Source organism: Entelurus aequoreus, linkage group LG24 (assembly GCF_033978785.1).
Source record: "Entelurus aequoreus isolate RoL-2023_Sb linkage group LG24, RoL_Eaeq_v1.1, whole genome shotgun sequence".
Lineage (NCBI taxonomy): Eukaryota > Metazoa > Chordata > Actinopteri > Syngnathiformes > Syngnathidae > Entelurus > Entelurus aequoreus.
Window position 1 is genome coordinate 42,732,570 of NC_084754.1, and position 27,245 is coordinate 42,759,814.

Genomic DNA, 27,245 nt, shown 5'->3' on the forward strand with positions numbered 1-27,245 from the left:
GTTCTCAGCAGGAAACCGATGGTTTGTACAGTCCAGGTAGGGGACGAGACTCTGTCCCAGGTGGAGGAGTTTAAGTATCTCGGGGTCTTGTTCACGAGTGAGGGAAAGATTGAGAAGGAAATCAGCCGGAGAATCGGAGCAGCTGGGGCAGTATTGCAGTCTCTTTGCCATGCGGCAAAGAGACTGTTGTGACGAAACGAGAGCTGAGCCAGAAGGCAAAGCTCTCGGTCCACCGAGCTATCTATATTCCTACTCTCACCTATGGTCATGAAGTGTGGGTAATGACCGAAAGAATAAGATCGCGGATACAAGCGGCCGAAATGAGTTTCCTCAGATGGGTGGCTGGCATCTCCCTTAGAGATAGGGTGAGAAGTTCAGTCACCCGAGAGAGACTCGGAGTAGAGCCGCTGCTCCTTCGCTTGGAAAGGAGCCAGCTTAGGTGGTTCGGGAATCTCGTGCGGATGCCTCACGAGCGTCTCCCTAGGGAGGTCCTCGTTGCACCTCCCACTGGGAGGAGACCCCGCAGCAGGCCAAGGACCAGATGGGGGGATTACATCTCCTTTCTGGCCTGGGAACGCTTCGGGATTCCCCAGGAGGAAGTCGCTAATGTTTCTCTGGAGAGGGAAGTCTGGGGGTCTCTGCTGGAGCTGTTGTCCCCGCGACCCGATTCCAGATAAGCGGTTGAAGATGGATGGATGGATGGATGGATGTTTGCTTACTTACTACTAAAAGACAAGTTGTCTTGTATGTTCACTATTTTATTTTAGGACAAACTTGCAATAAGAAACATGTGTTCAATGTATCGTAAGATTTTTTGTTAAAATAAAGCCAATAATGCCATTTTTGTGGTCCCCTTTATTTAGAAAAGTATCGAAAAGTACCAAAATATTGGTATCGGGACAACACTAATAAGGACATTATTGGTGAAAAGCGTGCCAATAAGACGATTTATCCCACTTCATATGACTTCAAATAATTCACATTTTTAGAGGTTTTCATCCCAAAGAAGAAGCCGGTTTTATGAACTGTTACCTGGCAGTTGTCTCATTTCCCAGCTGCAGAGTTGGGTGATTGGCCTGCAGAGAACGCTTCCTCAAAAGACTTGGCAAACTCCTAAATTTTACCAAGATATCTCCAGGTTTAATCTAAACTTGCTGCGCACTTGTGAGATGTCAGTATCACAGTCTGCACTGTGGTACGAGTGAGTAAGAAGCACTCTGTTGAGGCTTGTTTGTCTGACGATCACCATGTCTAGCTGGTGCCAGTGCTTTGAGCGTGGGTGTCTCAAAGACAAATTGTTGTAGCTTTATCTGGAAGTAATGTGTTCCTTCATTGGCCTCTCAGTGCATCCAATTGATGAACAAAATATATATGTCCAAAAATTAAGTGAGTGCGGCTTTTATTAAGGTGCGGGCTATAGTCTGGAAATTGCGGTAGTTTAGGTCGACTTTCAACCGTAAAACATGCTCAAATGTGAATGGGAATGTCTGCAAATTGTGGACAACAGAAACATCAGACAGTAAGGAATAATAATAATGATAATAACACCGCAGCTATTGGTGTTGTTTGTTTTACAAGGTACCTGTATGCACGCATGTATGTGAATTGGTCACATGTGTTAACTATAAGCATGCCCGTAGATGGACCACACTTCAGGTTAGTATATGTCTTAAATACAATAAGCATAAATCAACACTTTATGAATATAGAATATATATAAAATAGCTTTAATAGACATGTACGTACACAGTATTTCGACCATTTTTTTACTACAGTACATCTTTTCAAGGGAGAATACTACAAATGAAGCTTGACTATACTATAGTTGTCGTCAGCGTACAGCTGGTATACAAAGTGCCTTTTTCATAGTAATGTCCTTTAAGATTAGCACGGTTTAACTAAATTAATTTACATTTTTAATTTAATTTAATTTATTCTCCAAATGCAAAAACAAATTAACCAGTCTGCGCTGTTCTTGTACAAATGGAACAGGTATGAGCTTATAGTGTAGATCGCAATCAAACATAACAGTCGCATGTAGCAAACAAGACTGCCAGCCTGAGTAGCCGGCGAGGCAAGTATGAATAGCTCTCTGATTATTGATCAGGAGCAGGTGACAGTGCTGACCACTAACCAGAGGGAGGGACAGAAAATCAGCACCCATGGCATCGAAGGTTGGAACAGAAATGAACACACAACTAAGAAGAAATAACAAATACAAAACAGAATATGCCCTGGCGTAACATGTCATAACAATTTGTATTGTTTACTCTTCAGTGTAGATAATTTTTAACTGTAAAAGTTTTTATTTTGTTCCTCATTTGAAGGCTAAGATACCATTTTTAGCCTTTTCCTTGCAGTATTACACGTGTACCTATTTTGCACATTTTTGTGTGCCATGTTGGTAAGCTGCTTTTCTCAGTCTCTTTGTTTATATACTTTTTATTAATACGTTTTTCTTCATCAAATTTCCCTATTATAATTACAGTGGAAACGTCACATAAATTTAAAGCAACTTTCACTTTTCCCGGCAATTTTATTGCAACAAACACCAAAAAAAAAACCCTTTCCATTGCAATTTTTGGTAACAATCTGTGCAAATTCAGGCATCTCTAAAAAGTTCCACAAGATCATGGGGGTACTGATAAATTGCTGTCAATGTTCAAATTGTTTAACTGAAGTTGAAAATGCAGCATATTTGTTAGATTTCTTGAAATCCTATGATTTTTGGGGTTAGGGTTACAAAGAACACTTGATATTGATTACAATTCCTAAAATTACAAGGGGATGTAATGCTGATTAAAAGAATATGCCTTAAAACATTGCAACTTTTTAAAAAATGCTGCTGCGAACAATCACAAAAAAAAGCCTGCAAAATTTTAGAGGGACTAAATAGTTCTAGTAATGGCAATTTATAAGCATTAACAGAACAGAAAATATTCTACCAAGTATTTTGTTATTTTTGTTTGTTCCTAACATCAATTAAACCGTTTACGAATCTATGGTTTCCTCATATGTGTCTTTTATAGATGAACTTACCTCTTCAAATTTCTTGGCCTTGTACATATCTGCTCCCTTCAGGAAGTTGAGCAGTATGATGTCACACAGGACAGTACCCTATATGATAATAACTTGTTTTAGTAATGATGAGGAACAGGGTGATATAAATACAGGGCTCTAGATGTGATAATTCTTGGATCAACAGATGTCATTCATCCGTGCTGAGCACACATACACATGCACACACATATGGAGCAAGAGCACTGCCAGTAAAATTTGGTACCGAAAAAATAAAAAATCACATTGTACAAAAAAAATAGTTGTGATGGCACCAAAACAAGTTTTGGCAACAGATAAATAAAAACATTTAAAAAATACAATATTTTTGGTGGATATTTTTTGGAATCATGACATGCATATTCATATTTTTGTACGCTTTTTTATTGTTTTTGTGTGTTTCAAAGGTTATGTACAAACTTGTTTTTCCACATCCGCTTCCCCTTTTTTACGGTTTTGTTTCTTTTTTTTCAGTTTTGCTTCTTAGTTTTACAGTTTCAAACTAATGGCAGTGTTTTGACATGGGTGGGTGCCTAAGGGCAAGGCTTACAACAGCCGGAAACAGTTTTAGACTTGGGCTCGCAGGTAAAACTCAGTCGAAGAAGACGGGAGGACTGAGGGGCTCGAACTCAAGTTTTAAAAAAGCTTCAAAATGTGAAATTATGAAGCAAAAGTTGTTTTTTATATTCATCTTAAGTAGGCCTACGTGAGTTGCTTTAGGCAGATTTTGTTATGGCGCACATGCGCTCCGTGCTTCCTCTTCTGCGGGAGCGCTCAGAAGCTCCGCTGTGAGCACCAGACACGCCCCCGCGCTCGTCACGCAGACCGCGCCCACACTCCGCCGCAGCCGGAGGCAATCAACACCCAACGCACCTGGCTTTGATGAGGGACGTTCGCATAAAGACCTTCGACGCTGACTCATCGTCCGTCGGAACGTAGCTCTGCTCGTATGCCCGTGTCTCAGCCTCGCTGTGTACCTCCGCTGCTGTTTTTCCCTCCTGGACTCTGTTTGCTCTCCCCGATTCTTGACCCAGTTTTGGACTTCCGGATTTCACCCTCCTGCCCTCGACCCCCGCTCAGACCTTGGACCTCCTCTTGGATCATTCACTTTGGACTTGGACGCTTATCATTCAACACGCACCTCAACAAACTTTACGGTATTCATACGGTAAATTTCCACACATAGTCTTTCATGCAAACACATAGTAACATGCACACCCCATTCACTCATCAAGCACTCAATAAACCTGTTGAGCTTGATATTATGTTGTCTGCCGTCTCCTTCCCCAGTTCGACATAACCTATGTATCTCCTGCTCAGAGAAAATTGTGTATTTTTAGACATAATATAGTGAACTACTTTTGTGAATTTTTGACTACTTATCTAATTCGGAAAGCACTCTGATCAACATTGTTACTTTCAATATTGGTTTTACATATTATGCAGTAGATTTTTCAGCACTAAACTATTATTATACATTAAATGATTGTTATTCTTAACAGGGGGGGACCATGATTATTTACAAAGCAAGTAAAATGATTTTAAAGCTAGAATTCCTTTTTAATAGTTATGCTACGGATTATGAAAGATTTATTATATGATTGCTTTATTTGTTACGTTTAATAAAATGTAATATGGCAGTCAACAATCAGCTTTGCTTACAGGATGATAATGTTCTGTAGTTGGATGTCCCCTCAAAAAATCCTGATGTTTCAGAAAGGCAGAAGTCTTCTTTATCTTTCTTGTTGAAATAAATACAGCAACTTGCAAAGTGCGACTAACCTATTATTCTTAAAGATGTTTTAATGTAATTAATAGAAACGTGTCCTCTAAAAATCCAGCCGAGTTTTCAAATTAATTTTAAATAATCCCTCAGCTCTACAATATAGCAGTTGATTATTTAAAACAAAAATTGTAAATGGTTGTACTTTTAAATGTAAATGTAAATATTATGTGGAGTATAATTTAAGATAACTGAATGTATTCCCCTAATTGGCTCCGACACCCCCGCGACCCCAAAAGGGACAAGCGGTAGAAAATGGATGGATGGATGTAATACTTGCAATTAAAGGTGCCATATGTAGTAATGTGGCCAGACATGGTACTGCAATAACGGTCAACATTTTGTAGTCCCCTCCCACTCTCCCTGACTGAGGTTGCCAGATACGCAGCCGAATCCGAATCCTACTCCAAGGAACTTCAAATGGCAATCGACGAGTTCTACGATGTAGGTTTCTCTTGTTTATGCTTCTTGCAAGATGGTTTACGAAGTAATTATGCCACATTTTACTGATGTCGATCAGTATTTGTAAAGTTACGCAGCAATATTTTAGTCGGGAGTCGGGGCAGATTACCTTCCATTACCCTGCTAAAATGTCTAGTTTGACAGCACGGACCACCATCAAATAAATGTTATATTATAATATATAATAAATCACATAGAACTACATTGATGGCAAACCAAGGCCAACAGTAAAATTATTGCCACATTTCGTTCAGATTAGATTAGTTTATTTCAAAGGGGAGAATGCAATTTCATAAAACACATGACTACACATGGTTAAAAAAGTCCCCTGGTCATGATGTAAAAAAGGCAGTAAAATTACAATTTAAAAGAAAAAGAAAAGAAAGAGAGAGAAAAAGAAAAAAAGCACACAATACATATACAATATGATAAAAAATATAATACAACATCACAACATTCACAAATTTATCTTAGCATCAAAACAGGCTCATCTTTTAGTGCTGGCAGCTGTAGGCCACATTTTCAATTTTTTTGTGAAGGCCTTGTAAATTGTGACCAGTTAACCTCCTCAGGTACTGAGTTCCATACATTTCATGTAGCATGCATTCTCTTCCATGTACGCACATCAAAAGAGCATCATACACAAATACAAATAGACAGAGTAGACATTGAAAGGGTAAAAGAAACTAGATTTTGGGTGTGATAATAGATGAGAATATTAACTGGACATCTCCTATATAAAATAAACAACATAAGGTGGCAAGAAATATTTCAATAATGAACAAAGCAAAATATGTTTTGGACCTAAAATCACTCCATATTCTCTACTGTTCGCTAGTGTTACCATATCTGAGTTATTGTGCAGAAATATGGGGAAATAACTACAAACGTGCACTTCATTCATTAACAGTGTTACAAAAAAGATCAGTTAGACTGATACACAATGTTGTATATAGAGAACATAAAAACACTTTATTTATAGAATCAAAAATATTGAAATTCAACGATTTGGTAAAATTGCAAACTGCTAAAATTATGTACAAAGCAAACTATAACCTGCTACCCAAGAAAGTACAACAAATCTTCTCAACTAAAGAGGAGAAATATAACCTGAGGAAAAACGAACTAAAAACATTCGTATGCACATACAACATTTAAAACCTTTAGCAGAATTAAACTATAGAATGGATTAAGTAAATAAATTATACAATGTACTGATATGATCCAGTTTAAAATGTTGTTCAAATTAATAGTGCTTACAAAGTACAAGGAAGAAGAATTATGAGAAATACCTTCAACCTTATTTAAACAGGATATTGTGTTACAAAAAGAAGACGCTTTGAAGTGGGAAAGGGGTAGGATTAAAAAAAGCTTTGCTTCTTCCTACTCTTTTTCAGACCTGATGTAAAGAGAAATTATATGAAATTATGTTTGATGTATTGTACTGTTTTTGATTGATTGATTGATTGATTGAGACTTTTATTAGTAGATTGCACAGTGAAGTACATATTCCGTACAATTGACCACTAAATGGTAACACCCAAATAAGTTTTTCAACTTGTTTAAGTCGGGGTCCACTTAAATTGATTCATGATACAGATATATACTATCATCATAATACAGTCATCACACAAGATAATCATCAGAGTATATACATTGAATTATTTACATTATTTACAATCCGGGGTGTGTGAGTGGGGGGTGGGGGGGGGTGGGTGGGGGGGTGGGGTGGGGGGGGGGGGTTAGGTTTGGTTGTTATCAACACTTCAGTCATCAACAATTGCATCATCAGAGAAATGAACATTGAAACAGTGTAGAACTGACTTGGTAGGATATGTACAGCAAGTAGTGGACATAGAGAGAGAGATCAGAAAGCATAAGAAAAAGTATCTACATTTGATTATTTACATTTGAATATTAAAAATCCGGGGAGAGTGTTAGTTTAGGGTTGAAGTTGCCTGGAGGTGTTCTTTTAGTGCGGTTTTGAAGGAGGATAGAGATGCCCTTTCTTTCACACTGTAAGTGTGTTCATGTTCGAAATAAACTAAAATCCATCAATTAATCAATCACCTTCTTTCAATGCAGAGTACGATTCTTTGAGCCAACCCACGTTACGCATAAATCATATAGCCTACTATCATGTCAATACAAAAAGTAGAAAATCATTACATGTAATGCATTATATTGTGCCAAGCAAATACCACCCCATGTGTGTCTGATGCACGTACAGTATCAGAAACCGCAATTAGCCGTGTTAATGTTGGCACACATTTCATCAGTGTATCAGCATATTGAGAACGAAATAGACACTGACACCACGTAGGTTTAATTTGTCGAAAATATATGTTGCCCTGTCCGTTGGATGACACATCAACATACAGGCTAACGGGCGTATATTTCTCCCGTTAGCCAATTTTTTGGACAATATATATGTCCATTACCATTTATTACAAGCAGTGTTGGGACTAACTGTAATTAACAATTAACTGTAACGCCGTTATTTTCGGTGGTAACTAGTAATCTAACGCGTTATTTTTTATATTCAGTAACTCAGTTACCATTACTACATGATGCGTTACTGCGTTATTTTACGTTATTTTTTATGTAGTATCGGCTAGAAACAGAAGATCTGCGTGTGTTTTATTGCAGCGCTGCGGTGTTGTCCTTCTGTGTCACAAGGAAAAGAAAAGGCGTGCTTTGTGTAGGTGGGGGCGGCTCCCAGACTTTAGTTGAGGAGCGCAGGGGAGACGTTACTCCAGGGCCTATGTACTTCGGGGCTAACAACCTCCACTTTACCCGGCAGTGGGTCTTTACAGCTCCGGACTGGGTAGGGAAGACCAAACTTCACGTTGGGGCAGGAATAGAGCCTCTTCTTTACTGGAGCAAAGATGGCCCATTTCCCAGCTACGGTCGGAGTAAAGTTGGGAAAAATGGAGACCCTCTTGCCCATGTAGGAGAGCAGGGAAGCTTCGGCAGCCCGGTGTAGAATCTGGTTACGGGTTTGAAATAAATTCACTACAACAAAAAGTGGTCGGGGAGGTTTGCCATTTTTCGACCGAGCATGCAAAGTGTGATGGACTCGATCCAAAATGGGCTTGTCGTCGGGTTTAAGCACATCCTGCTGGAGCTGGGCCGTAAACTCAGTGGGACGAGGGCCTTCATAGCTCTTAGTGGGACCCACCACACAAATATTGTTCCACCTCGAGCGACTTTCCCAGTCCTCACATTTCTTTGAGAGGAAATCCACAGTAGTAGTTAGCTTGCTAACATTAGCATGCTGGTCGGTTAGTTCGCCATCGTGAGCATTAGCGGAGTGCTGCAGTCGCCTCGCCATGGGACGAAAGTTTGTTATCCAATGGCTCCAGAGCAGCGGTTATTTCTCTTCTTGTCATGCCTGAGACTATGGACTTAAGTTTACTGAAAATGTCACTGCGCATTTCAACCATCATCTTCTTCATGTTCAGCAGCAGAGTTGAATCAGCAACAGATCTTTCTGGTGGAATCGGGCTCTGGAGAGGCCCGAGGCTTGTGTCCTGTTTATACTACTACAATGTTGTCAAGACTTGGTCCTTGGGATTTGTTTTTCCGGAAGGCAACGGAAAGTTGGCGCGGGCAAGACGGGAATGTGAGTACATGTTTAATATTTTTACTCAAAAGGCTCAAAAGGGTATAAACAAAAGGCGCTCACAGCGGAGGTAAAAAACTTGACTATGAAAACAAAAGGTGCGCACAAAGGCGGAGAACTATAAACATGAAACAAAAACTTACTTGGCATGGGACTATGAACATGGCATGAAACAAAGTGATGATAACATGTGCAGAGCATAAATGTGATGTCGCCAGGCTGACCAACAGAAAATGAAATGCTTAAATAACACAGACATGATTAACAAAAGGTGCGTGACTCAAAACGTGAAACAGGTGCGTGACATGACAGGTGAAAACTAATGGGTTGCTATGGAAACAAAACAAGGGAGTGAACAACCAGGAACTAAGAAAGTGTCCAAAAAACAAACAGCACATGGCCAAACAAAAACATGATCAACACAGACATGACAAATGTAAGATGCGATTGACGGCTGAAGTTATTAAAAAAGGCTTATAAAATATATATAAAATGTCACATTCCAGCAGAGCCACTGCAAAACACCTCCTACATCGTCCCTGTTAAGCAGCGCCTCTTAGCCCCACCCTTATGATACATTTTTAAGGAAATTGCCAAGAGGGGACTTGCACCCTTGAGCAATGGCTACACATAAAATAGTGGCCCTCCATATACTGCAGTGGGAGTTTATGTACCCTTTATTTTACCTAATTAGTGTTAAATTAATTCATTAGTTTCTTGGAGCTAAAAAGGTCCTTACTTAGTTTATACGGACTGTCATGACGACAAAATTAAATATTTATAATCAAAACCAACTATGTCAAAGTATATAAATATTTGTTGTACTTACATCAATATAAACAATCAAAACCATCAAAAACAATGTCATTTCAATTAACTTTAATGCAATTGGATCTCAGTATAAATGTATAAGATTACATCTTATTTGTTTTTTTGCTTTGGAGAAAAAAACAAAACATTGGGTTTATACAGAATGACATGAGTCCTCTGTTGACTCGTAGAAAATGACCAAATTTCCACTATGTTACACACATTCATGCACACACACTCGTATGCAGATTACACTCACCACTCCAATTGATGTAAAAGCTGCCACCATGTTGATAAGTGTGGGAATCATGTTGAACTTTCCTGCCTGAAATGAAGAAAAATGGTGTTCTCACTTGGGGTTTGGGACTCTAGTCGCGACCGACATTTCAAAAAGAATTGTCATTGGACCAACAGTAAAAACACTTGAATAAAGTAAGAACTTGACTGAACCCCTATTGTAAATGGCTGGTGTATTGAACATGATGGTTATTTTTCGTGATGTGCGATATTGGCTTTCTTATTGATATGCCGATATGTTCCAGAACTTCAATTTACGATATATAGTTTTTTGGCTTGTTTCTAGGGCTCCTATTTCTTAATCGTCAGAACCTGGTTAAACCCTCGGGTAGTTTCAACAGGGAGGACCCTTGAGGTTAACACACATAATACCAAGCATTATCCAACAAATAAATAAATCAGCAACAAATAGGACACTCTCAAGCAACTTCTGCTGAGAAGGTATAGTCTACCTCTAGCAATGCTAAAGTTAAAGTAGGGCTGGGCGATATGGCCTTTTATTAATATCTCGATATTTTTAGGCCATGTCACAATACACGATATATATCTCGATATTTTGCCTTAGCCTTGAATTAACATGCATATAATCACAGCAGTATGATGATTCTATGTGTCTACATTAAAACATTCTTGTTCATACTGCATTAATATATGCTCATTTTAAACGTTCATGCAGATAGGGAAATCACAACTAAGTCAATTCACCAAAACTGTATTTATTAAACAGTTATTAAGCAGCGGCAAAATATTCATGTAATTTCAAAACAGAAAGTGCAAGATTGTCAGAGACATTTTAAAACACTTTTGTGCATGATGTCACTAAGCTGACATATCAAAACAACACTAAATTAAAGTGCACTTTTTTTCCACTACAATAGTTTAAAACAAATAAAGTGCACTTTTGTGCATGATGTCACACAAGATATTTCAATAACTGTCAAATAAAAATTAGCTGCATAATAGGAAATCAAATATTGTATGTCCTGCACTATGTGGTAGGTTCCTGCGGACGTTATCTCCTTCTGTTGTTGACTAGTTTTTTCATACGGTGTTGATGTGGAAATGGTGGCTTGGGCATTTTGTTGGTGTGGCACCGAACGGAGATGTTGACATGCGGAGTTTCAAGCACTCTTCATTCTCTAGCGGGTGACTTTTCAAATGATGCTACACATTAGCAGTGCATCTTGCCGCCAGACGATGGAACCCCTGCTGTTTTTCTTGGGAATTCATTCTTTCTTCATTTGTTACCAGATTCACACCTTCTTTCTCTCGTATTAGCGCTAGCGTCACAGCTAACGTTACCCATGCCGCTACCTCTCTGCTCCGTGAGAGTGTATGACGTTGCACGCGCGACAGTATGTGACGTAAGTAAGAAGGTGCGCTTGTTTTATGTCTCCCAGGGGGTGATCAAGGGTGATGGGTCAAATGCAGAGGACAAATTTCACCATACCTAGTGTGTGTGTGACAATCATTGGTACTTTAACTTTAACTTAACTGTGAGAAGGAGAGACAAGAAAGAGAGTGAGTGTAATGCCCGCAGCTAAAAGCAACTGCGTGAGAACGTATACTCGAATATCACGATATAGTCATTTTCTATATCGCACAGAGACAAACTTGCGATATATCGAGTATATTCGATATATCGCCCAGCCCTAAGTTAAAGTACCAATGATTGTCACACACACACTGGTGGAATTTGCCCTCTGCATTTGACCCATCCCCTTTTTCACCCCCTGGGAGGTGAGGGGAGCAGTGGGCAGCAGCAGTGGCCGCGCCCGGGAATACGTTTTGGTGAATTAACCCCCAATTCCAACCCTTGAGGCTGAGTGCCAAGCAGGGACGTAATGGGTCCCATTTTTATAGACTCGGGGGTTTGAACTCACAACCAATGTTCCCTCTAAATTTTCATGTGTGTGAGCAAACGCAAAAACTCCCTGAGCATTCAATGGAGCCCATGTGAGCAACATCAGACGTGCACATTGTGGCTACACCAGCAGCACACCTGTCCCAAACCTGACTAAATAACAAGTTAAATCTCAATCCATCCATCCATTTTCTACCGCTTGTCCCTTTCGGGGTCGCGGGGGGTGCTGGAGCCTATCTCAGCTGCATTCGGGCGGAAGGCGGGGTACACCCTGGACAAGTCCCCACCTCATCGCAAGGCCAACACAGATAGACAGACAACATTCTCTTATTATTATAATCAAATGACAGCAGTCATTTCCATGAGATTATTTTCTAATATAAGTGTTTAGGCCCACTTACAATGACAATAACAAAAAATATTGTTTTTCATGAACTGTGTACTTGTATTGTTTGTCTGGGTGGAGGTTCTGTTTTGGAAATAATTTGTACCCCTTTCAGACATTGCATTTAGTTCCCATTAAAACATCCACATGTTGCACAATGAGATGTAAGCAGGGGATCATGTGTACATTCCTACAACTTCCTGTTTGTAAAAAATATATTTTTATTAGTATTTATTTAATATACTAACAGCATTTCATGATTAATATTTATAAATTAAGATTCCTAATAAATGACACTAGAATAAGCACACATTTGATTGGTAAATCATAGTGTAACGACCTGGAATGACACTTTATGTGTGGTGTTGGAGTTGTCCGACTTTTTGTGTGGCTGTAAACGCATCACAGGCTAATTGCCATATGTGCATGTGTTGGCGCAAGTGAGAAAGAGCGAGCAGCTGCTGTTGATATAACAACGTTGCTTTTGGTCTGGTTTGTACTGTAGAAAATGACCAGTTTGCTAGATATTATTTTTTTTACTAATGTTTTGGTGATGTGTTTATGGCCAAAAATAAAGAGTTTTGCTCAGTAAAGTGATGGATGGAATTCATGTCCTCAAAGCGTCTCGACAGACATTACAATATTTGAACAATGATGACGAAAACTGTTTTCTCTGTTGTGTCCGTGTGTCGAAAATTGTTATGCGCTTATTTTTTTATTTGATTTTGTTCGTGGCATAGATTTGCCGTGCACAGAGGACGCTTGAGCAGTGCACAATTGCATAGGCGCGCACCTTAGAGGGAACGTTGCTCACAACCTACCGATCTTAGGGCGGACACTCTAACCACTAGGCCACTGAGTATGCACACATATTTGGCCCCAAAACAAATGCTATGGGCACCATAGATGTGATGGCAGGTTGCTTATTCCTGGCCGCGTCCTTTGGTCTCTTCTTGTGCAGCAATAAACAGCAGGATAAAGCGGCCCTTACAGCCCTTGACCCGCATAATTTCCTGCACCATCTTCTGCCCAATTCTCTACCACACCTTCCTCCTCTGGCGGGGCAACCCAAGTCATCTGGTCACATGTCCTGCAGACTGCCACCACCGCCCTCTGTACAATCCCTACGGTGTGAGATGCACACTGTTGGTGGTTGCCCAGAGATTCTGGTGGCCCACGATGGGTTGTCATGTCAAGGAGTGTGTCACTGCCCACAAGGTCTGCGCCAGAAGCAAGGCCTTCCATCGTCCACTGGCCGACCTTCTGCGCCCACTGACTATTCCGCCATGACCATGGTCCCCCATTGCGCTGGACTTCATCACAGGCCTCCCAGCTTCGCGAGGCAACTGTATCATCTGGAACCACCCAAGTTAGCATTTCGTTCAGTTGTAAACAAATTGCATTGTGGTCATCTTCTGTAACCAGAATGTTTTTAACTCCTGTTATTTGTTGGAGGCTAAGTTGCAGATTATTTTAAGAATGTTTGAAAGGACAGTGTTGTATTTAGGAGACAGGTGGCGTCGCAGACCACCTGCTCTGTTAAGGGATAGTTTTTCAACCTTGACATAGATGGCTTCCCTCACTCCTCTTTTGTACAATCCATCCACCCTGTCCAGAAACTGTACATGTTTGTTCTCAAAGGAGTGCTGTCCCTAAGGCGCAGGTAGACAGCTGAAGAGTTTAGCCGTCTATACAGTGCTATGCGACAGGTTAGTGGTTGTTTTGTTCCCCCTATATGTGACTCAGTGCATTGCACTAGGTAGCATACACCAGATTGTTTTTGTGGGTTTGGGGTGACTGTCTTTAGGATGCACTAGTCTCTGTCTCAGGGTGCTGCCTGGTTTGAAGTGTACTGTGATGTTTTGTTGGTTAATAATTCTGAGTTTCTCAGATAGACCTGATACTTATGGAATAACAATATTTTTGTGTCTGTCACCTTTTTCCTCCTCATCTACTCTGTTCTTGATAATTCTGGAACTGGAGGCACTTTTTGCAAACAACCAGCTGGGGTTACCACAGGTTTTGAGGTCTTCCCTCAAATGCCTATGCTCTTTCTCTGGTGGGAGCATTATCAGCTCTGTGTTGTAGGGTTCTGATAATGCCCAGTTTGTGGTGATGGTTTAAGTCAAAAAGTATGTATTGATCGGTATGTGTGGGTTTTCAGTAAACCCCGACATGGAGGCCTATTTTCTCTAGTGTGGGCATCACAGTCCAAAAAAGGCAACTTATTGTCTTTTGCCTCACGTGTGAACTTGATCTTTTTGTCCACTGATGTGCTTGGTGAAGGCTTGCACTTTTTGGTTTCTGATTTTTACCCATAGGTCATCCACATGTCTGTACCAATGACTTGGTGCTGTTCCCTTAAAATAACTCAGAGCTCCCTTTTCCATGCTCTCCATGTAAAAGTTAGCTACTGTTGGGGATACAGGTGATCCCATGCCACAACCATGTTTATGTCGGTAAAACGTTCCCAAAAATTGAAAGTATGTAGAGTTAAGGCAACGTTCCAGCAAAAGGCAAATCTGTTCTGGGTTTAGTGTGGATCTATCCTGTAAGGTGTGATCTCTACAAGACTGCATCCTGGTGAACAGGGGGTGAGGGGTAGTGGGGGAGTGCGGATGGGGGTGGCGTCAAATGAAAATATAGAGTTTCCTTTTTGTCCAGTTTTAGATCTCTGATCTTCTCTACAATGTCAATTGAGTTTTGGACATGTGGAGATTTGTTAACCAAAGGTGCTAAGATGTTGGCCACATCCATCCATCCATCGTCTACCGCTTGTCCCTTTCGGGGTCGCGGGGGGTGCTGGAGCCACATACTTAACAATATTGTACGTCACAGAGTTAATGCTACAATGGGTCTGAGTGGAACCCCATCTTTGTGTATTTTTGGAAGGTCATAAATGCCAAGGCATGTTTCTTGTGGGTATAATCAGTAATACAATGCCCGGTTGATGGCTTCTGATTTTTGCAGAGTTTGTAAGTACTCAATGATTCGCCTCTTGTACCCACTTGTGGGGTCCCTTTTGAGTATTTCATATGTGTTAGAGTCTTTGAGGAGTCTAAACAATTGGTTTTGGTAGTCAGTAAAATGAGCTGTCCTCATATTCTGATCAGTAACAGGACATGATGTTGCCAGGAATACATTTGGGGTACAATTTCAAATGAAGCGCCTTGTCATTCGATAATTTACATTTCCTTTAAAGTCAATGTTATGTTGACAGCACATTTTGGATTAGATAATGTTTAAAGTAAAAGTAGACTTAATAGTGTGATGTTGTCTGGAGGTGTAGCAGGCTGTGCATGACCAAAGATTGTTTATTGAGAAAGGATGATCAACCGCATGGTAATGTACAGCGCACACAATGTCCTACATAAAGTATATTTTCAGTCAATCATATCATCTTCTTTTTGTCACTTAAAAAATACAGAGGACATAATCTTGGTGTCCTCAATGGTAGTTATGGCCTCGCATGTGTGCAACCCTGGTGACAAACTCCAAGAAACATGACATTTTTACTAGACGGCAAGGGTTTATCCACCAAGTACTAAGTCACATTTTGTATTGAATACAAATACTTATTTAAATCAATTAAATATTAATGACTTTATAAAATCTATTTAATGTATTTTTTTTATATTCTGCCACTCTTTGAAACAGTAAACCTACCATAAAAACGATTCATTGTTTGTATCTTTCTTAGGGTGTTAATTTACCAAATCAGCGGGGGATAAAATATTTATTTCACCCAAAGTAACACGAGCTAAGGACTTGGCAGATAACAGACCCTCAAAATGTCTACTTACATTTCCATTGACAAGCACATCAAACCTTATGGCATAGGCTTTGACCAGTGTGCGATAGTCAGTTCCATTCTCCATCTTATAATACTTGGCAAACCTACAATAAAAGACAACATTGTAAAAAAAATGTGGACATTTCATAGTGTAACTCTTTAACCGTTGATAAATTGTTGGTAAACATTTTCCTCTACTGTCGTCCCTTGCCACATCGCATTTCAAATATAGATGCTCCGCTATATCGCAAGATTTTTCTAAGCATATTCTACAGATTATTGGCCTTAAGTCATATTCATGTCTCATATGTATACAAGTGCAGTATTTGATTCATTTTCCATTGTTATGTTGTGATGAATAATAGAAATGACCAACTTTTTCATTTTTTGGACACGATAAAGGCTTAAATAATTTCAAACGCATATCCTTAAACCACGAAGAGTTTGTCTCACACGTAATATTCAGTTGTGGCCAGACGAAGCCCCAGGAGTGTAGCTTTAACAAGCCTGTGTGCTGCTGTGGCGGGAATACATTTTTTGCAGGGTACCCCCTGAAAAATGTTTAAACCCGCCCAATGTTTTGCTGCAGCGGGGTCTGACGTGAGCATGTCTTTCAAATCATTTTTTGACCACAACTATAGGGGGGTGCCACGAATGTAATTTGTGTCTGACCAATTGATGATTTTAGAAATATTTCAAAATATAAAACCAATATCAAACATGAAAAGAACATTTCAAATTACATTTCAAACTTCAAACTTTACAACGTTGGAGATACAGAATTTACCTGAAATTGTAACCTGGGGAGACAGCATTCTTCTGTGACATTGCATCCAGTCTGGTGAATGAGTATGAAGGGTTACACTGATCATCTGATTTGTCCAGATCACACATCCAGCCAATCTTTATTCCAATCACGCCTCCCTAACAAGGTAGAACATCGAGAATGTGAACAGGGGTGGACAGAATAAAAAATGGATTCACAGTTGACCCTCGTTTATCACTGTTAATTGGTACCGAACATGACAGTGGTAAACAAATTTCAAAGTAGGATTATTATTATAAATCAAACTATTTTTATACTTTAAGTATGTTTTTAACACTATGGGCATTCATGTGCTGAAAACACATGACCAAGTTTGGCCAAAAACTTGGTCAAGATGACAGCTGCAGCTATGATGATTAGCTTTGAGGTTAGCATTCCGTGTTAGCATTGTGTTTCCGCGTGGTCATTCCTCATCGCTCAAGCCAAAGCTAAGACAAATATTGCTCTGTAATTCAAATAAAAAAAATATTGGGATAGGTTGATTGGCAACACTAAATTGCCCCTAGTGTGTGAATGTGAGTGTGAATGTCGTCTTCTATTTGTGTTGGCCCTGCGATGAGGTGGCGACTTGTCCAGGGTATACCCCGCCTTCCACCCGAATGCAGCTGGGATAGGCTCCCGCACCCCCGCAACCCCGAGAGGCACAAGCGGTAGAAAATGGATGGATGGATAGATGGAATTTAACACTCAATTTAGGCCCAATACATATACAATATGCTTTGAACATTTTTTTTTTAAGTCTGCGATTCTTGTAGCAAGGGTGGATTGTCATAGAAAATATTCAAAGATTTTTGCTGTTATTAATTTGAACACGTCTCATAATAATCATTACTGTTTTTGATGTATTAAGTAACAAGGGTTTTGTTTATAAGCAGATTATAATAGCAGTAAGACAGGCTCCAGGTTTGCTTATATTTGACAACAAACATAAACAATTGCAGACCATCAGCATAAAAATTAAAAGCAATGCCAAAACACAAAGTAGCTGATCCAGTAGTACCAAACATCAATCAATCAATCAATAATTTTATTGCAATTGAGTTATAAAAAGACAACGATATTATTGTATACTGACTGTTAGTATGTAACACTAACAGTCATCCTCCTATTTCACCTTATCTATGTAATCACGAGAGCCGAGTCGGGAGCGGGTGTAGACGTTAGACAGCTTTATTGCCACACCCCGAACGGAAGTTCAACCCAACATATATGAACCCACCTGGCACTCCCCCTGGTGGTCACTGGGTGTAACCATGCAGACAAAACATACAGCTCAATACACAACATCCCTCCCCACTTATTCAGATTCGCACCCACCTAAAACCACCCCTATTAACCCCAGCCTATAAAAACAGACTAGGCCATAAGCACTTAGAACGTGTGTTATGTGCAAAATGATGCTTTGTGCGAATCGGCGGTGTAACCATAAAATACATTGAAATACCCACTTAGGGGGCTATTGTAAATAGGGAACTCAAACTTAAACACATACATGCTTACTGAGGCCGGGGGGTAGACTACCCCCGAACCTCGGAGTCAGTCAAAACGTGACATGACTCTCTAACAACCCACGCCCCCAGTTCAGAGATTAAGGCGGTCTGGAGCTCTGGTAACCCGGAGTGGATACCTCCGGCCTGGCGCGCCAACATCCGCTCTCCGTCTGGGTGACCCTCCTGGCTCGGGGGCGACTGTCCCGGTTCCCAGAGCATCCCCTCTTGCCGGAGAAGGGGGGGGAGCAACCGGCTGGGCCCCAATTGTCAGTTCACTCGGCACAGCTGGTTGCTCTGGACCAGTGGGAACCAAAAGCGCACGGTCACCGGCTCTCATCTGCTCTGTGTGACGTCTCCAGAGTGCGCCTGCCCCCACATCCACGGAGTAGGATACCGGTCCCTCTTGTGATGCCACCAGTCCAGGCATCCACTTCTCCTCCCCCCGTCGATAATCACGCACCAGCACGGCCTCCCCCACTGCAAACCGTCTGTCCTTAGCCACCAGATCTCTGCGTTCTCGTTGGCCCTCCTGCGCCAGCTCCACCGTAGCCGACACGTTCGGCTTCACAAGGTCCAAGCGAGAGCGGAGCCGACGGCGCAGGAAGAGCATAGCCGGAGACTCACTCGTCGTCATGTGAGGCGCATTCCTGTAGCTGAGTAAAAATGCCTCCACTCGATGTTGCAGCGTAAATGTTCCCCTAGACGCTTTCAATGAACGCTTCAGCGTCTGCACAAAACGCTCTGCTTGACCGTTCGTGGCGGGGTGAAACGGCGCTGACCTTTTGTGCTTCACTCCGTTTGCCCGGAGAAATGCCCCGAACTCTGCCGCTGTGAATTGTGGCCCATTGTCACTAACCAGTGTCTCTGGTACTCCGTTGCGGGCAAACATACTCCTCAGGGCCTGTACAGTCTTCTCCGTCGTCGTCGTTTTCATCACCTGTACTTCCGGCCACTTAGAGTACGCATCTACCACCACCAAGAACATGTGTCCTTCGAACGGCCCCGCAAAGTCCACATGGATCCGTTGCCATGGAGATCCCGGCCACGGCCAGGTGTGTAGTGGGGAGAGCGCCGGGTTCTTTTGGTTCCGTTGACACGTAGAGCATGTCCTGGCCTGCTGTTCAATCTGGGCGTCTAACCCCGGCCACCAGACATGGCTCCGTGCAATGGCCTTCATCTTGACCATGCCTGGGTGCCCGGCATGTAGTTCCTTCAGAAGCTGCGGTCTCAACGCTGGAGGCACCACCACTCTACTGCCCCATAGCAAACACCCCTGGATCACCGTCAGTTCGTCTCGTCGCATGTAGAAGGGTGCCAACGCGTCATTCTGCCCAACTGTTCCAACAAACTGGCCTGAAACTACCATATCTACTACCCTAGAGAGCACTGGGTCATATTTAGTTCCCTTCCTAATATCTTCACTGTCCACTGGGAGTGTCTCAAGGTGATGTACTGTCACCCTATCTACTGCGTCTGGCTTTTCCCCATGCGCTACCTGCAGTGGCAACCGTGAGAGACCATCTGCATTCCCATGATCTGCTGCTTTCCTGTATTGGATTGTGTAGTTGTGTGCCGCTAACACTAACGCCCACCGCTGCAGTCGTGCGGCCGCCATAGGTGGCGTCGCCTTACTGGGACTCAATATACTTGTCAGCGGTCTGTGATCTGTGAGTAGTGTAAAATGGCACCCGTACAAATAGGCGTGGAATTTACGTACCCCAAAAATAATTCCCAGCGCCTCCCTTTCAATCTGAGCATAATTTTGCTCTGCCTTGCTCAGTGTCCTAGAGGCAAAGGCTATGGGTCTCTCCTCACCACCGGGCATCACGTGCGAAAGTACCGCGCCCACCCCATACGGCGACGCGTCACACGCTATCCGCAGGGGCAACCTGGGGTCATAATGCGTTAGCACCTGTTCTGATTGCAAATGGTCTTTTGCTGCCTTAAAGGCTTTCTCGCACTCTGGTGACCACTTCCATGCCACTCCGGTGTGCAACAGCTCATGTAACGGGCTGAGCATGGTTGCCATGTTTTTAACAAAACGCCCATAATAGTTTATCAGGCCCAAAAAAGAACGGAGCTGACTCACATTAATGGGGGCTGGGGCCTCCGCTATGGCCTTAAGCTTCTCTGGGGACTTATGTAGCCCATTTTTATCAATGACATGCCCCAAATATTCTAATGAACTCTTGAAGAATTCACATTTCTCCTTCTGTACTCGCAAACCGAATTTTCCCAATCGGCCCAACACTGCATCTAAGTTTTTTATGTGATCAGCATCGTTCTCCCCAGTCACCAAAATGTCGTCCAGGAAACAATGGACGTTGGGGAGGCCCTGCAACACTTGGTCCATGACTCGCTGAAAGATTGACGGCGCAGAGGTGATCCCGAAGGGAAGACGGTTATAGCAAAACATTCCCTTCTGCGTGGTAATGGTCAGATATTTACGGGAGCTTTCCTGAACCGGCACCTGTAAATATGCGTTCGCCAGATCTAATTTGCTGAAACGCTGCCCCCCTGCTAGCGATGCGAAAAGATCTTCTATCCTCGGAATGGGGTAGTGTTCAGCACAAAGCGCGGGATTCAAGGTCACTTTAAAATCTCCGCATATACGTACTTTCCCATTTTTTTTTAAAATGGGTACAATTGGAGTAGCCCATTCACTAAACTGTACTGGAGACAGTACGCCCCCCTGTTCCAAACGCTCTAATTCCTCCTCCACCTTCGGCCGAAGTGCATACGGCACCGCCCGTGCTTGGAAGAACTTCGGTTGATGCACCGGCTTGAGGGTTAACGCCACCTCAAAGCCCTTTAGTGTACCTAGACCTTCTTGGAACACCCTGGCATGGCTGTCTAGTACTGTCGCCATTGTGCGGTCTTCCTGTATGGGATGTGTAGCTCGAATAGTTTTAATCATTGTCCAATCTAACTTTACTTTTCGCAACCATTCTCGTCCAAAAAGAGAGAGAGCGTCACCCTTAACCACATACAGGGGGAGACGTGCCCGTTGTTTGTTGAGACGCACGTCTACTTTTATTACCCCCAAGGGTGTCATAACCTGCCCTGTATACGATCTCAACAGTAGGTTGGTGGTACGGAGGCGTAACTGGCTAAATTTAGCATTGTATACTTTTTCTGAAATGATCGACACTGCCGCACCTGTGTCTAATTCCATTTCTATAGTTTGTCCCTCCACCTTGGGTCTAACCCAGATAATCGCTGACGCAGCGCTATCATGTTTAACGCTTTTTTCTACCTCCACTACATGTAAGCCTCCCACCCCATCTGAATCTGTTGTCTCTGGGTCGCTGGGCTTAGTCTCCGCCTCTACCTGATCGGCCCTCTTTTTGAATTTTCCTTTCATTTTCTGTCCCTTTTTAACCCCAAAAAAATGTGTTGTCTTCGGTCCCCCTTTATCCTCCCTGCACATACGAGCTATGTGCCCCCTTTTTCCACAATTGTGGCAGGACTGGTCCTTGTAAAAACATTCCTCCATTTTGTGATTTACTCTACCACAACGAGTGCATTTACGGCCCGGTGGCAAGGAGAGAGAGACAGCGTTCACCTTCTGTGAGCTACTGAGCTGTTGAGATTCACGTGCCACTGTTTCTATTGAAACTGCTATTTCAACTGCTCTTTGGTATGTTAAATCCTTCTCTGTTAACAGCCTCTTTTTAATCGACTCACTGTTCAACCCACACACTAACCTGTCTCTTAGTGCATCCTGCAGGTAAGCTCCAAATTCACAGTGCTCTGATAATTTTTTTTAGATCTGTTACATACTGTGTAATAGTTTCCCCCTCCCCCTGATCTCTCTTATGAAATCTATATCTCTCCGCTATCACTATGGGCTTTGGGGAGAAATGTGCTTGCAACAATGTCACTACCTCATCATACGTTTTCGTGCCCGGCTTCTCTGGGGCGATGAGGCTGCGCAGTAGACCGTACGTCGCCGGTCCCATCACGCTGAAAAACACCGGCAGCTTCCTCCCCTCATTCAGTCCATTTGCTGCCACGAAGTGCTCAAACCTCTCCACGTATGTCGACCACTGCTCCGTCGACTCATCAAAGGCGTCCATCTGTCCCAGGATGCCCGCCATGCTCGCAGGTCGTCCCGACGTGAGTCGTACCCCCGCTGCTATGCGGAGCTAATGCTAACAAAGCTAAGCTAACGCTAGCCGTCGATGAACTCCGCGGATTCGCCGCCACCCGCCTCTTAATCCGTCGGCAGGCGCATCCGTGCTCGTCGCCAATTATTGTATACTGACTGTTAGTATGTAACACTAACAGTCATCCTCCTATTTCACCTTATCTATGTAATCACGAGAGCCGAGTCGGGAGCGGGTGTAGACGTTAGACAGCTTTATTGCCACACCCCGAACGGAAGTTCAACCCAACATATATGAACCCACCTGGCACTCCCCCTGGTGGTCACTGGGTGTAACCATGCAGACAAAACATACAGCTCAATACACAACAGATATTTTGTTGGAGTTTAGTACAATTTCTTTCTTGGTGCTAGAAAAAGGCGGTTGCACTACCTCCCCTGTCCATATATGCACTGCTTGCCTCTTTGTCTTGTCCTGTCTTGTTTAACTTTCTTGTAGCCTCTTTTTGCACTGCTCTCAAAAATCTTATTAATATCTAGCCTCTCAACAAAATTGACACTAACACAGGATCGGGAAAACCTGCCTGTTTTGTCATTACAGCGTTGCTCGACACACAACGGACTCTTGGGGAGTAGCGGACTGGTGACCATTTCAGTTGAGGAAGTTGAAGATGTCTGCCTATTCGGGATCACAACAGGACATCTGCTGACTGGAGTAAGCATTGCCCTGGTGTATCGACAAATTTTAAGGTGCTGGCAGCTGTACCCCAAAGGTGACAAAAATTATTGGAGGATGCGGGCACAGCGTGGACACTCAGACTTTTGTGGTTTTGGACTAACTGGACAACATCGAAGACATCATCTGCCCTGCATGATGAATTTGAGGACCAGAAATAGATAATTAGAGTGAAAAAATGTCATTTGTTTTCGCTCGCTCAAACATAAACATTATAATCTGGATTGTCTTCCCTAGCTGCAAGCGACCTGGTAAGGTTGTTACTTTGAAACTTCCTAGAGCAGGGGTCCTCAACCCTGGCAGAAAAAAACAGCCACAAAATGAGCATTAAAAATCAACTTACCATAAGGCTTAAGTGGTGGGAGCCCTGGGCGTGTTTCTTTGCGAAGGGATGGTCCCCGGCACATTGATGGCATATACTTAATACCAGTATTTCTTAACCATGGAGCCGGGGCCCATTGTTGGGCTACGAGCGCCCCCGAGAATGTAATATATCTGTTTTTCAGCTGTGGTCCATATAGGCCGCAGCGATACTTAGTTGTAACACGCTTTTCCACCACTTGTGGCAGTAATGACAGTATAAAACAAACAGAAGAAGTTTGGCGCTAATGTCATAGAGAAATTTCTTTAAGCGCAAACATTATGACTAAAGTGGTGAAGCTGTATTTTCATTTGCACTTTAATTTAATTGACAGTTTAGTTAAGAAACATATTTATTATGAATTTAGCTTGTTTATTTTAGCACAACATAATATGTATTGTATGTAAATGTATTGTTTATTTGATTAGTACTGCCTGACCTGTACTTAAGGTTTATTTGTTAAATACATAATAATATTTGTGATTGACACATGCTTTTATATCACTTGACAAGGTAGTATACTATAAGTAGGTTAGATATATATATTTTTAATATGATCAAAATCAAGAGTAAGATTACGAATTCAGTGTTAATATTGGAGTGGTCCCTGGCCCCTCTGTAGTGGAAACGTTGGGCACCAAGGTCAGAAGGTTAAGAAACCCTGCTATATACAATGACCCTGCTGGGAACTGCAGATGGAAATTAGCCTTTGGCTACAATTTGGCACATTAACATTTGATACACATTACATTAACATTTGATACACATTACATTAATGTGCATGTACTATAACAAATGGTGACTTCCTATCAGGAGTTGTAATATACGTCTATAAACAAGCTATTGTTGTGTTTAACGGGACAGGCTAAATTTAAGTCGGAGAAAATGCAGTAGTTTATGAATTACTTAAAGGTGCCATATGTAGTAATGTGGCCAGAAATTGTACTGCAATCACGGTCAAAATTCTGTAGTCCCCTCCCACTCTCCCTGACTGAGGTTGCCAGATACACATTCGAATCCGAATCCTACTCCAAGGAACTTCAAATGGACATCGGCGAGTCCTACGCTGTAGGTTTATCTTGTTTATGCTTCTTGCAAGATGGTTTACTAATTCATTTTACTAATGTCGATTAGCCAAATGTATTTGTAAAGATACACAGCAATATTTTAGTCGGGAGTCGGACAGATTTTTGGCATTACCCTGCTAAAATGTCTAGTGCTAAAATGTCTAGTTTGACCGCACGGACCACCATTGAAATAATTACATATAATAATATATAATATATTATATATCACATAGGCCTACTTTGATGGCAAGACAAGGCCAACAGTAAAATTAAAGCCACATTTGGTTCAGCATAACTCCATGTTGCATCCAACCTGACACACTGCAATCTCTTCCATGTACGCACATCAAAAGGGCATCATACACAAATACGCAAAAACCACGTTACGCATAAATAATATAGCCTACTACCATGTCAATACACAAAGTAGAAAATTATTACATGTAATGCATTATATTGTGCCAAGCAAATACCACCTCATGTGTCTGATGCACATACAGTACCAGAAACCGCAATTAGCCGTGCTAATGGTGGAACCCCCTTTCCTCAGCCTATCTGCATATTAAGAACGAAATAGGCAGTGACACTACCCATATCCACGTAGGTTTTATTTGTCGAAAATATACTTTTCCCTGTCAGTTGGATGACACATCGACAAACAGGCTAACGGGCATATATTTTTCCCCGTCCGTTATATGTCGATGTGTCATTGACCGGGCGAGCATGCTAAGCATTAGTTGCACGAACATACTAGCTTTGTTAGACAAGATCATAGACTGTATTGGACAATATAGTTTACATACCAAATGTCCATTTCCATTTATTACAAGTAATAAGAAAATGTAAGTGCCTTACTTACCTATCAAGGAGAAAATTAGCTAATTTGGTGTCAGATGAAAAAATCTTCTCCGCCTTCAATCGTCTCCATCTTTCAAAGGCATCCCCGATACAAATCTTTGTTTTGTTCCTGGCTTTGTCATGAATAAGTTGAGAATCGTAACGACGTCTTTTAGGTATACCAAGGTCTGACTTGTTTAGTAACTTTACCAGTGGCAGTAGGTAGACGAAGATGGCGGTGCGTAACTGGCAACCTGGATGTCACCCACTCACGGACTTTGTAATTGGTGGAGGGCGGGACATCAAAATTAAAACAATAAAACAAATTTGGGGCTGTAAAACTAATTTTGAAATGAGCATATCCCAGCTGAACTACCGTTATCAGTTACAAGGGTATTCGTAAAGAACATGATTTATTAATGCCTTTTGGCATATCAGGGCCATTTAATTTTGACTTGACATGAAATTATTACATATGGCACCTTTAATGTTTTCTGTGCAGGCCGGTAGCAAATGTGTCACTAGGGCAGTGGTTGGAGACCACTGCTCTTGAGAATAGAAGACGGAAAAAAATTCTGATAATAGCCAATTCTTTAAAAAAAAAACATCCATGCTGCTGCACCTACAAGTCTCTCTGGCCTACTGCCCTCAGTAATGGTAATGGGAATGGCACCATTTCCCAGTTGCAGTATATGGGCTGTAGCGGTAGTCTAACCGACATCTTTAATGATGCCTTGCGCAACACCATTTATAGTATAGCACCATTAAAACTAAAAAAGGCCCCTAAAAGGAGTATCTTCTGGTTCACGAAAAAAACAAAGCTCTTAAGCAATCATGTAGAAAGCTGGAACGCAAATGGCGTGCGACTAAACTAGAGGTTTTTCATCTGGCATGAAGTAAAAGTTTAATAACTTATAAACCTTCATTGTCTGATCATTTCTGTGTTTACTTTAATATTTCTGTAATTCCGGACACACAAACAGAATCAAAGAATGTCAAAAAGCGGTACATAAATGAACATGCTAATGTCCTCTTTAAAAAGGCCATCTCCTCACTACCACCTCTAAACCCACGTTATGATGATGATCTTGTAAGCAACTTTAATTCCAAAATTGTGAATATCATAGATATCATTGCACCTGTTACAGTTAAAATGATTTCTGGTAAGCAAAAAGCACCCTGGAGAAAATGTGCTGTTGTAACAGCCCAGAGAAGAGAGTGCAGGAAGGCTGAACGAATCTGGCAGAATACAAAACTTCATATTCACCATGACATCTATAAAGAGAGCCTCCAGGCCTACAATTTAGTCTTAAAAAGTGCTAGAGAAACATTCTTCTCCAATATCATAAACAGCAACACTAATAAGGCCAAAACCCTATTCGCAACCATTGACAAACTGACCAACCCCCCAACACAAATATTTACCAGCCGAACTCCATTCCACGCAGAAATGCAATGAGTTTGCATTCTTTTATACTGAGAAAATTGAAGGCATCAGACGCGCCATCAATATCTCAAGCAAAAAAGTTGGATCACCACCCCATTTAGGCAAAAGTAACACAGCAATGATGGCAAGCTTTAATGCCATAGACTCTAAAACTCTAGTGGAAACGGTGACAGCTCTAAAGTCATCCACCTGCTGCCTTGATGTTTTACCTACCAACTTCTTTAAGAATGTTTTTGACTGCCTATCAACAGACGTATTGCAAATAGTTAATAATTCTATTCAATCGGGCAATTTCCC

General features: G+C 41.7%; 1 protein-coding gene across 1 annotated transcript in view; it reads right to left on the reverse strand.

Annotated features, from left to right (window-relative positions):
• Positions 1–27,245, reverse strand: part of LOC133641463 (P2X purinoceptor 3-like) — a 78,095-nt gene that overhangs the window by 3,597 nt on the left and 47,253 nt on the right. Inside the window, exons 8-11 of the mRNA XM_062035202.1 lie at positions 16,864–17,000; positions 16,087–16,180; positions 9,997–10,062; positions 3,040–3,117 (exon numbers count right to left, since the gene is read on the reverse strand). Of these exons, the coding sequence (XP_061891186.1) occupies positions 3,040–3,117; positions 9,997–10,062; positions 16,087–16,180; positions 16,864–17,000 (375 nt within the window). The remainder of the gene's footprint in view (positions 1–3,039; positions 3,118–9,996; positions 10,063–16,086; positions 16,181–16,863; positions 17,001–27,245) is intronic.